The 12047-nt window shown below is 51.4% G+C and overlaps 1 protein-coding gene across 1 annotated transcript; it reads left to right on the plus strand.

The window, feature by feature from the left end:
* Positions 1 to 1164: 1164 nt before the first annotated feature.
* Positions 1165 to 6805, plus strand: Srxn1 (sulfiredoxin 1). The gene is made up of 2 exons (XM_021149874.2): positions 1165 to 1588; positions 4405 to 6805. Exons 1-2 carry the CDS (start codon positions 1325 to 1327, stop codon positions 4606 to 4608), a joined length of 468 nt encoding a protein of 155 aa, XP_021005533.1. The 5' UTR covers positions 1165 to 1324; the 3' UTR covers positions 4609 to 6805.
* Positions 6806 to 12047: the final 5242 nt, after the last annotated feature.

Raw genomic sequence — 12047 nt, forward strand, 5'->3', positions numbered from 1 at the left:
AGTTTTATGATCTTGTTCTAAATTTTATGGTATGTTCCTAGAGCTGGTGTCTTATGACTTAGTTTCTGGGACTTGTGGTCTATTCCTGAAGTTGGTTCCTTATAGCCTTAAAAAAAAAAAAAAAAAAAAAAAGCCGGGCGTGGTAGCGCACGCCTTTAATCCTAGCACTTGGGAGGCAGAGACAGGCGGATTTCTGAGTTCGAGGCCATCCTGGTCTACAAAGTGAGTTCCAGGACAGCCAGGGCTTCAGAGAAACCCTGTCTTGAAAAACAAAACAAAACAAAACAAAACAAACAAACAAACAAAAAATCAGGTCTGGTTCTTCAAATGGAGCCAAATGGGGTTTATACTGTCCTTTCAACATCAGCTTCTCGAATGGAATGTTACAGGGACGATGCTGTACAGGATCCTGGTTGACTTGGAAGTGGCTCAGCCTTTCTAGGGACACTCATTGTTGGAAACCACGCACCAGGCTAGGAGGAAGCACAAGTCACAGGAGCGGGCTTGTTCAGCTGTTCATGCTGGATACTTGCTGTGTAGTCAGGTGACCTGTCTTTCAGCGGTTTTTTATTGTTTTGTTTTGTTTCCCTGGAGTGGACCTACTTTGGGGAGGCCCTTCAGTAACCATACCTATTTCTATTTCCTGGATATGTTTAGAGGATTTGTGACACGCAGAACTTCAGGGCAGAACCCTAACGAATCAGCACAACTCAAGCCACTGTGGGGAGTTCCTCAAATTGAGCCTAGATGAGACAGCGCTGGGATCCAAAGCGATCTATGGAGCGGTGTTGCCCGGATTTGGGCCTTGGGTCACCCACTCATTAGCTCCATACTTTGTGAGAGTGGGGGGGTGGGGTGGGGGCCGGTCATAACTTTTCTGTGCCTCAGTTTCCTTCACTGTAAAATGGAATTGGCATCGTGCCCAGCTAGCAGGGTCGCTCTGAAATGTGAGTAGGTTGGCTTTACTTCGTGGAGGCCACTGTTCCCAGCTTCTACTGAGAGCCGACTCATCCTCGCTGGGCAGATCTGACCGCCCGCGTCCTCGCCTCGGAGGACCTGAGTCACCACGCTGTGCGTCACCCGCGCCTCTGCTCCGCGACCTGCAAATTCACCCTGAGTCAGCGGCCGGGCGCGTCCATTGAGCGCATCGCGAGGGGGCGGCAGAGCGCCACGGCAGGCAGTGGGCAGCTAGGTCAGAGTGGGACACGCAGGGAGGGAGGGGCGGCGAGTCAAGCGGCTCGGGGGCGGGTAGGATCACAGCGTGGGCAGAGCCACTCGGTCGGGGCAAACGCAGAGCCGTCGCCCCCCCCCCCGCGGCCACGCGATGGTACAGCCCGGCCTGGTAAAGAGGCCAGGCGGCGCTGGCCACCAAGGAAGAGGTATGGGGCTACGCGCGGGTGGAGCGCTCCGGAGGGCGGGTGCGGGGCCCGGGGCGCCCGAGGGACAGGGACCCGGTGGCGCCCAGGGCGGCAGCATCCACTCGGGCTGCATCGCCACGGTGCACAACGTACCAATCGCCGTGCTCATCCGGCCGCTGCCGTCCGTGCTGGACCCGGCCAAAGTGCAGAGCCTGGTGGACACGATCCTGGTGAGCCCGCGGAGCCTTCTGGCCCGCGCGAGGGAGAAAGAGAGGGCGCGCGGGTCGGGGTTCTTGATCTGCAGGAGCTCAGCTTCGCCTATGTGACCTTGACGGACTGGCTGAGCCTCCCATGGGGCCCGGGTTCCTCACTTGGATTTGGCCATAAACTAATGATCCGTCGCACGTACTCAAAGTGCTGAGGTCACCCCGGAGCTGATCTTTGCCTCTCGGAGCAACTCTGTTAAAGTAGTTGCTGTTCTTTCTGTACAGAGGAGAAACTGAGGCACGGGAAGCTTGGATTTTTTTTTTTAAGCAACTTGACCTATGTCAAGTGCTTACAAAGATGGTGCGGTGAGACTCTACACCCAGGCAACCTGCATATCCTGGTGTCTCTTCTGGCCGTGACAGTCTTGGCAATGGTTTGGGTGTGTCATGTCTTTTGGGAGGATCTTGTCCAGTCAGGAAGTAGGCAAGGATAAGGCCAGTCTATCATGGAAGGAGGGTCCCCTCAGTAACTAGGGGTTAGAGTTTGTGTCAAGTTAGGCCAACATGGCTTCCCATCCCTTCTTCCAGATTCTTGAGATTTCATAGACTCTATGACCCCTAAGTCCGCAGGATGTTTTCATCCTAAAATTTGCACCCCTGTCTTCCTTTGTGAACTTCACAAGAGCAGGGACTTTGCCATCTTGGCAGTTGCCTTCAAGCTGACTGTGACTGATTTAGCCCAGTATGCTCTGTCAGCACCAATGAGCCTTTGGGCAGACTTTCTCCACCCCAGGAAGTGCTTCCATCCCTCTATTTTGGTCATTGTTTTAGCTTTTATGTTGCTAGGAATTGCGCTCCCCTGCGTGCGCACGGTCAGCAGAAGCGCCACCATTGCGCTGCCTCCCTAACGTTTTATCCCTCCATTGCTTCTAATTCCGTAATCATTCTGTCTTGATGTCAGTGCCTCCCCTGCCCACCCTATTGGGTTTGGCCATCTGTGACCTCACAGACACCTGGATGCCCCTTAGCATAGCTGGGAGCCCGGTGGGTTTTAATGACCAATTTAGACACCTCTTCTATGCTGTCACAGGCTCTGGAGACAAGGACCCATCTTCCTAGGCCACCTGAATATGTTGCTACAAACAGGACTGCTTGAAATAAGATACAAGTCCAAAGCTATGTTGTCCTGTGGTTTTTGAGACAGGATATGTCTCTATATAACCTAGGCTGCCGTGAAATTCATCATCCTCCTGTTTCCGTCTCCCGAGTGCTGGTATTACAGGTGGTTTCCACCGGGCCCAGCTCAAAGTCTATTTTATTGAGCGAAAATAAGAAACCAGCAGGAACGTTCTCTTGAGGCCCGAAGGGAAAATGTACTTCCCAAGTCTTAGTTTTTCTTTTGTGTGACAAAACATCCTGACCCATGCAACTTTAGGGTAAAAGTTTGTTTGTTTGTTTGGTTTGGTTTTTCGAGACAGGGTTTCTCTGTGTAGCCCTGGCTGTCCTGGAACTCACTCTGTAGACCAGGCTGGCCTCGAACTCAGAAATCCGCCTGCCTCTGCCTCTGGGGTGCTGGGATTAGGATTAAAGACTTTCACCACACCCAGCTAGGGTGTAAGTCTTATTTGACTGACAGTCCATCATGTCAGAGGATTCCTGATGGCAGGAGCTTGAGGTCATTGGTTGTGTATCTCCAGTCAGAATGAGGAAGAACCACTTGGATGCCGCTCCCTTTCTTCTCTTTATACAGTTTGGGATTCTAGCCTAAGGAGTGTTGCTACCCACAGTGGGCAGATCTTCCCAGCTCAACTCACTTAACCAAGATAATCCCCCATAGGCATGCCCAGAGAAGTCAACCTCCAAAGCCATTCTGGATTTCATCAGGTTAACAATTGAACCCCTTAGCTGAGGGCCTTCTTCATCTTCAAAGCAGCAGCAGCAGCCCGTGGAGTCCTTCCCGCCTCAGGTCATTGTGACCTCTCTTGTCACAGCCTTCTGCTTTCAAGGAACCTGGTGATTACATTCAATCTCCTTGGCAACGCAGGGCAATCTCAATTTGGGGAACCTTAAAACCCACTTCTATCAGCAGACTCCCACCATGTAAGGTGGGTTTCACAAGTCCTAACGATTAGGAAGTGGACATCCTGAAGGGCCATTCTTGAGCCCCACCCTACCCCCCACTGCCATGCCTTCAACATAAGGCCTGCTTGGTCCAGCTGCCTAGGGCCACTCCCCCCATGCATCTCCTCCCCGACTTCCACCACCCTGCTGGATGAACGTGGGAGGCCATCTGCACAACACAGCTCATCACTGCTCTGCACAGGAGCCACGGTTCAGGCATTTGGGCTTTTAATCTAAACTAGACCGAATCTGTAGCTTCCCAAGTGGCTCTGTGCCCCTCGTCACTTCAGAGAGACGGGTGGGCCTCCTCCTGGCTTGTCACCTGTGAGACTGTCTTCACAGCATTGTCATTTCTTCCTTCAATCTGCTCCTGGGACCTAAACCTTGTCAGGATGAGACTCTCCTTACCTCCTGGCTGTGCTGTGGTCCCCCAAGTGTGGGCAAGTGGACGCAGGATGTATCAGTCACATGGTTATAGATCAGCACTCCCCACGTGTTCTTTGGGGGAAGCCCCTCACTGCCATTTGCAGCATCTGCCATTTCTCTGTCAGAAATACTCTTGGGGCTGATTTTCAAGCTGCCAGGATAACACCCACCAGCTTGCAGAACCAACCCCTAAGGGGCTAAGAGGCTGCTGCTCCTGCCAGCACGAGCCCTCTGGCATTTTACCAGTTCTCAAGCATAGTGCCATGTTCTCACTCTGTGACCCTTCTCTCTAGGCGGACCCTGACAGTGTGCCCCCCATCGACGTCCTCTGGATCAAAGGGGCCCAGGGTGGTGACTACTACTACTCCTTTGGGGGCTGCCACCGCTATGCAGCCTACCAGCAGCTGCAGAGAGAGACCATTCCTGCCAAGCTTGTGAGGTCCACCCTTTCAGACCTGAGGATGTACCTGGGAGCGTCCACACCAGACTTGCAGTAGCAACCTCCTGATAGCCCCTTGCCCCGCTCCACATCAGCACCACTACCCGGGGCTCAGAAGACACATGCAGCCCACAGCGGGCAGAAGCTGTAGATGGGATATATGTTCTCTTTATTCTTAAGGGAGGTCTGCCTCTTGGTGCCTCTGCACTAGCTCCCAGGGACTAGCTCCCAGGAATGAGCGGGCTCAGTTCTTCTGTCTATGGAAAGATATCATGGCCTTGACCCTGAAGAAGTACCAGGAAGGAAGAAAGGAGATGGACTTGGAGACAAGGACTCTCATTTTAATCTTTATGATATCAATACATGAACTCTGTACTAGGAAGTAAAGGAAAACCCAGGTCACCATGACTTCAGTGAGAGAAGCTGGTTATCCATCCCCATAGCCTGAACCCTGGAACCGGTGGCTGACACAGCACTGACTCTAACACAGTATTGTGTCAACAGCTCAGTGAAGGCAGGGCTTCCTCTCGGGAGTCCTTTGGCCTTGTCCTCCTTGCTCCTTATCGCTGTTGCTGCGTTTCTAGGAACCGTGTCTGTGCTCAAGAAAGAAACCCACTGGACCAACTTCTGTCAGAAAGGAAAACCTTGCTCAGTTCCTTGCTCAGTTTCAGGACCCTGTTCTTTGCGTGTTTGCACATGGTCACCTTGGTCTGAGCTAGCCACCATTGCCACCCACAGCTGCAAAGAAAGCAGACCTTAGGAAACGCTGTCACGGCTGAGCGTGACTGCCTTGTTCATCCCCTGGACTGGTACTGTGAGGCCTGCAGTACCAGTGGGATCCCATAGCAGGGGAGGGAGAGGGAGAGGGAGACGTTAGCCTTTGCTACGAAACAAGCCGTCCCCAAGCTCAACAGCTAAACAAGTATTCATTTACCCATGATTCTATGGGTTAGCTAAGCTCCTTTGAGCAGCTCCTCTGATGTGGCCTGGTCCTGCTCATGAGCCCATAGTCAATTGTCACCTCAGCTGGGGATGGTTGGGCTGGGATCACCTTAGCCATTGTGGCAAGTGTTGACTGCATTGGCTTGATTATTCTTGTTGCCGCTCTCAAAGGTCAGTTCAGGCTAATTCTCAAGATGACCTCAGGGTTCCAAGAGAGAGTAGTAGTGAGAGGGCCTGGAGCGGAGACTCAGCTGTTAAGAACACCTGCATGGTGATTCACAACACTGTCATCCCCATGCCAGATGACCTGATGCCCTCTTCTAGGCTCTGTGGGCACAGACAAACACACTGGAGCAAAGCACCCAATTGCTTTTCTTTTGTTTTTTGAGACACAGGGTTTTTCTGGGTAACCCTGGCTGTCCTGGAACTCACTGTGCAGTACCAGGCTGGCCTTGACCTCACTGAAATTTGCCTCTCCTGCATCCCGAGTGCTGGTATTAAAGAAGGTATGCACTACTATCACCCAGGTACATTTTTTTAAGGTGACAAGATTTCTTCAGCCCCTGTGCCAAGAATGTGTCTCTGTTGGTCAGTTCATTCCTTAGATTCAAGGGTTGCAAATGGACCGAGCTCTCAGCGGGAGGAACCACAAAGAACATGGGGCTATCGTTCATCACAGATGAATCTTGGTGGGCAAGAAACAGAATTCCTCATTCCCACACATAAGCACTCCCTTTTCATAAGTTTGTCACAGAAGCACAAAAGAGGCCTTGGCAAGTCAGCCTTTAAGTAACAGTTCTCAAAACCTAGAAGAAGTCATGGCATGGTGTCTTCGAGAGCTGGGTACCCCAGCCCTAAGGATGTCTCAGAAACAGAATGAGGTGGATAATGAGGTGGGCATTCAGAGGGGCTTCTGCAAACCTAGAGTTCAGGAGGCAATGGGTGCAGCAGTGAGGTGGTTATGCCACACAGAGACCTTAGTCACTGGTCATTTTCAAGCCTCTGTTTTCCCAGCTCCATGGTGAGGACACCAGCCTTCCCACCCACCGAGTGTCCCAGAAAATGAAATTGAAAGGGATAAGATGCATCGTGGTGCTGGATTGATTCTTAGGACCAAAAAGAGACTAGGAAGGGAAAGCGCATTAGCAGGTCAACCAGGACTCAGACCTTCCAGTTTGGGTAATCTTATCTCTGGGGTGGTTTGGATGAAGAATGTATGGGAACTCTAGTCTCTGCAACTTTTCTGTAAATCCAAAGTCATTCTAAAATAAAAGTGTATTTAATTAAAACACACACACGATGCAATAGCCTTAGCCCAACAGTTTTGGTTGTGTTTGATGGGCCTTGCCCCTGGAACTCCAGGCACATGCATTTCTAGAAAGTTCTCAGCAACAGCTGGGGGCCCAGAAACATATATTTTTAGACCAAGCAGCTGCTGCTCAGGGAAAAGAGCCAGGACTCTAGTCAGATAACACAGCTTGCTTTTTTGTTCTGGGCCCTTGGATTTGTCCAGGGGACTTGAGCTCTGGACCACGGCGGCAGGAGAGTGGAGAGGGGCATGGCTCTCCAAGCAGTCAGGTGGCCTCTACAGCCCTAACTTTGTGACCAGGGTCAGGAGAGCAGAGGATGTTCTTGCAAAGTGCTAGGTAACTGCAGGACATGTATCCCACCTAAAAGGACGACTCCATTTGGAGAAACCCAACCAGCAATCCTCAAGAGGACGCAGTGGAGGTCTTAAGAAAGGCAGCTGGGAGCAAAGCGAGGCCCATACCTGTTATCCCAGCCCTGGAGAGGCCGAGACCAGATGGCACATTCAGGATGAAGATCTTCATGAGTATCGTAGCAAGTTCTAGGCCGTCCTGGAAAACTTAGTACAATCCTGTCTCCACTTAAAAATAGGAAGGAGCAGGGGATGTAGTTTGGCAGTAGAGCATTTGGCTCTACTGTTCAATCCTTAGAAAGAGAGGGGCGGGACAAGGAGAAAGGGGAGTGGTGTGGTTGTCAAATGGGACTGAGCTGCATTTCCTTACTTCACCAGCAGGTGGCGCTGTTCTCCAGCTCCTAGGGCAGAGCTGCGGCTTGAGGAAAGCTGTAGAGCATGTTGAGCTGTAGGGCATGGTTGAGGGAGGGATTGTGGTTCAGGTCTGAGGAGGCTTAACTGGAGTCAGGCGCTCAGGTGCTGCTCAGGTCCTGCCTGCCCTATACTTGTACCTTAGGAATGCTGGGTTCATCTACAAGGAGCGCCTCCAAAAAAGTTTTCTAGGCTCTTCATTTTGTGTCCCTTCTCCTGCCTCTAAGAACGGCATTGTATAGGGGGGGTCCCTGAGGTTCTGTGAGGCCCTGGATTAAGATTAGTCAGTAGTTAATGGGTGCATGCTGAGATCCCAGCACCTCAGAGACTGAGGTACGAGTATTGCAAGTTTAAAGGTAAGCCTGGGCTACACTGTGAGACTACCTCCCCCCCCCAAAAAAGATATTAAAATATTAAATAAATATTTTCAGTTAAAACACTAGGAACAGTCCATGGTGGGTCCTAGACCTGTCAGCTTCTTTGGTCTTTTTAGGGCCATGAGTTTTGGCACATGCTCTTCCAAAAGTCTGCCTGACGAATCATGTGAGTATACATTCATGCACGTCTAGAAGATTGTGTGTGTGTGGGGGGGGGGGGGTCAGGATCAACATCAAGTATCTTCCTCAGTCACTCTCCAGCTTTTTTTTTAAAGTTTATTTATTATTATTTAAAAAGTATGTGTATCTGTACGTGCACATGAGCGTGGCCTGCAGAGCCCGAGGAGTGTTGGTGACGGTAATCCTGTGTGGCTGCAGGGGACTGAACTGCCATTCTCTGGAAAGAATGGTGCCTGCTCTTGACTCCTGAGCCATCTCTCCAGCACCTCAGCCCTCTTTAAAACACTATTTTTGCAGTGGCAGCTTCACTCTTTGCCAGCACTCGCAGGCTGCTCTCTACTCTGTGGCCTCTTTTTCTAAAGACTTCCCCCATCCCCATCTGTCGTTCCCTTTCCGTTTCATGTTCTTCACCGATCTCTATGGTTTTCTTCTGTCTCCACTGATGTCTGCCTTGCCCACTAAAATGTAGATCTTGGCAGGTCTTCCCCACTTATCCCTGTAAGCCCCGCACTGAGAGGAGTGCCTAGCACTTAGTAGGTGCTCATCAGAGAGCCGTTGAGCAAATACATCCCCTAAGAGGGAGCCCATTCTGCTTTATTGCTCCCTGGTGTTCCCGGGGATGACTGTAACCATGTATCAGCCATTGCTGTTATTAGACACTTGGGGGTCCATTGGCTGTTAGTGCAGTGTGTGACTCCCACATTCCATGTTATGTTCTATCGGCTAGGCACCTAGAAATGGAACAGTCTAGCAGTCCTGCCAGTTTGTCCTTCTTGGTGACCTCTCCATAGGGGCTGTTCTAAGTGCTGCTGAGAGACAGAGCTTGGGGACTCTTCCAAATTCCAGCCCTTCTTTTCAACCATGATCATGGCTAAGAACAAAAGAAAGCTATAAGCCTTTCCTCTAGCTAGACAGCTTACAACAACCTGTAATGTCTTCTTCTGGCCTCCATGGTCAGCTGTACTCCCATGCACATGTTCAAATACTAGCATACATATAATTTTAAAAAATACAATTTTGAAAAAAGAAAGATACACACGGGCTAGAGAGATGGCTCAGCGGTTAAGAGCACTGACTGCTCTTCCAGAGGTCTTGAGTTCAATTCTCAGCAACCACATGGTGGCTCACAACCATCTGTAAAGGGATAGGATGCCCTCTTCTGGTGTGTCTGAAGACAGCGACAGGGTACTCATATACATAAAATAAATAATTTTTAAAAAAAAAGAAAGAAAGACACATTTTGGCCACTTTCTGTGGCTTCCTATGCTCCACACATCCCTTTCAGGGGCTCTGTACCCAGCACTAACAGCATGGCCCAGAGAGAGGTACAGGCCTGGGCAAATGTAGGGCGAGGGAGGGACTGAATGGGCTCTGGTTGCCAACTGCTCAGTCGGTGAGGATGCTCAGAGCCCGACCAGCCTGCAATTAGAATAGCCTCTCTGGGTGGTCCCTCCACTGCCACCCTGGATCCCAGAGCTTCGGGCTTCAACAGGGCCTTGGACTCAGGTGCCAGTGCTGGAGACAGCAGGCTAGGCTGTGAGTCTGGGTCATAGGGGAACCTATGAGAGGCTATGACTTCCCTGGCCTGGAAGGGGCCTGAAAGACCATCAAACTTCGTGGTGGTCGTACCAACCACACCTGCTTCCTGGCTGGTCCTTCCATAGAGGAAGGGATACTGCCTACATCCCCAGACCAACAACCCTAGATATGAACAGGACAGACATGATCTTCCCTGCTGCACAGATCCGGAAACTGAGTCCTCAAATAAGCAGCCACCTGCCTGGGTGCTCCAGCTGGCTCCGCCCCATAAGGGGGGCCATGAAGGCTCCCGCCCTGGGGCCCCATCCTGAGCCTGACCCCCGGCTTTGCCTGACAGATGACCTCAGCTGCCGCCAATCCATTGGTTCCAGCTCCGGGGGGAGGGAAGAACAAAGCACGCTTTGTGGCCGGCTGTCCCCTCGCCCGGCGCGGCCGCCTCCGGGACCCCCTCCGGAACTCCCGGCGACGCCCCCCGGCCGACAGCCGTGTAATGTCTTCCAGGCGCTGGCTCTGCACACAGCCGCGGGGCCGCCTCCGGGCTGCCTCCCAGTCCCTGAGCCGGCTCTACGCTGAATGCTGGCCCTGGATACCGGGCAGGTGTAGCCACCTGACAATTCAGTGCACCACCTTGGGGGTTACCACTTTTGGGTGGGAAACACTGAAACAGTTGGTGGTGTCGCTATGGCCGCTGTGTGCTTTGTGGCTAGTTACTTTAGATCCACAGTCCTGGGTTACAATGTCTGTGCCACTAACTAGCCACCAGCTCTTGTGAGCGCCATCCCATTCATATAGTAAGAACCACTGAGTGCCTACTATGTGTCAGTGGCAGAGTGGGGTGCTAAGGCACCTTCAAATGTCAGAGTCACTTGGCAGGTGTAGTCTTTACCCTTATTTAACAGAGGAGAAAACCCAATTTCCAGCCTGCTGGGGTCTGTTTCTTAGTCGATAAAGGAAGGCTGTAGTATAGGATGTTCCGGCTCCACAGCAGCTGTCCTACCACTGCAGGAGAAACACAGCTGGAAGCAGGTGCCTGCTCTATTCAGATACCCTGGTGTTTTAGGACTCTTAGTGGAAGATGCTGCAGCCGTTGGGGCTTATAGAAAATCCAGAGGTTCTGCCCTGACCCAAAGGCCTCCCTTAAGTCACAAATGTACAGCCTTTTTGTGGCAGTGGAAGGGCGGGGTCTGCCTGTGGCCACAGAGAGGAACCGGAAGAGAGGGCAAGGCTTAACCCTGAGGAAGGGCCATCATGACCACCCAGGTGGCGCCAGCAAATGAAGAAGTATGACTGGGATCTAGGTGGAAAAGGGTTTTTCCCAAGGCTGGGATCAGATCTAGGGAATATGGCATGAGCCTCGCTCAGTAGCTTGTGCCCTGAAACTATCGAGCAATGGGCACACAGTGGAGCCCGGTTTCCAGGAGCCCAAAGAATGGGAGAGGAAAGAAAGAAAGTTCTGAAAACCCAAGGAAATGGGTGTGGTAATCCAGGCTAACACTAAGGGGACTGAGGCAGAGATCAGGAGGCCAGCATAGGCTTCAAAGAAACACGCTCTCTAAAAAACCCAACCAACCAAGCAAGCACACAAACAATAAAAAGCATCGATTACTACCTTCATGATGAAGTCACAGGGACTTATTTGGAGGGCTTGCTGGTGCCCTTGGGGACCACTGCTCTTGCATTTCCGAATGTTTGCGTTGTCTTAAATAAAAGGAACTGAGAAATGAAAGAGCAAGAGGAATGTGTGGCTGGCCACCATCTTGGGCTGTGGGTGGGTTTTGCATGGCCACTCCCTCCCTTCAGATCCAGCTGTGAGTGACAGCTCTTCTTCTGTTACTAAGATCCTCACCGGAACCCCGGCCTTTCCTGCAGAAATCTTTCCTGCAGGACAGCAGGGTTGCAAAGGGATTCCCTGTCCCGCCTGGTACAGTGCCCTCCCATGGTTTTCTGTACTTCAAGTTTCCTGGGTTTCTTCTCCAAATGCAACCGTATGCTCCTTGCAAGGACACCATAAGGCAGGTGCAATGGCCACCTCAACCCTGCAGATGAAAACCCAAGGCTCATCCAGGTGATGTCCAAGAGTCTATCCTGGGAGAAGTTCCTTGGAAGCTGACCTGATTCAACTACAGGCTGTGTCTCTTGAAGGTCTCTTGCCCAACAATTTGGAAGTAGAGGGGCCTTCCATTTAATTCAGTATGCATGGAGTATCTACTAAAATTTTAGTAATTTCATATGGCCACTAGACTGAAAGTGTTTGAGGATCACATTTAGAAAACCAATAGCCAACACTCTAAATGACAGCCTTTCCAGTTCATCCATTCCAGACCAGCTGGATGCCCCATAGGCTTCTACACCTCAGAGCCTTTGCAAGTTCCCTCCCCTCTCCTCTCC

This window comes from Mus caroli, chromosome 2 (genome assembly GCF_900094665.2).
Source record: "Mus caroli chromosome 2, CAROLI_EIJ_v1.1, whole genome shotgun sequence".
NCBI lineage: Eukaryota > Metazoa > Chordata > Mammalia > Rodentia > Muridae > Mus > Mus caroli.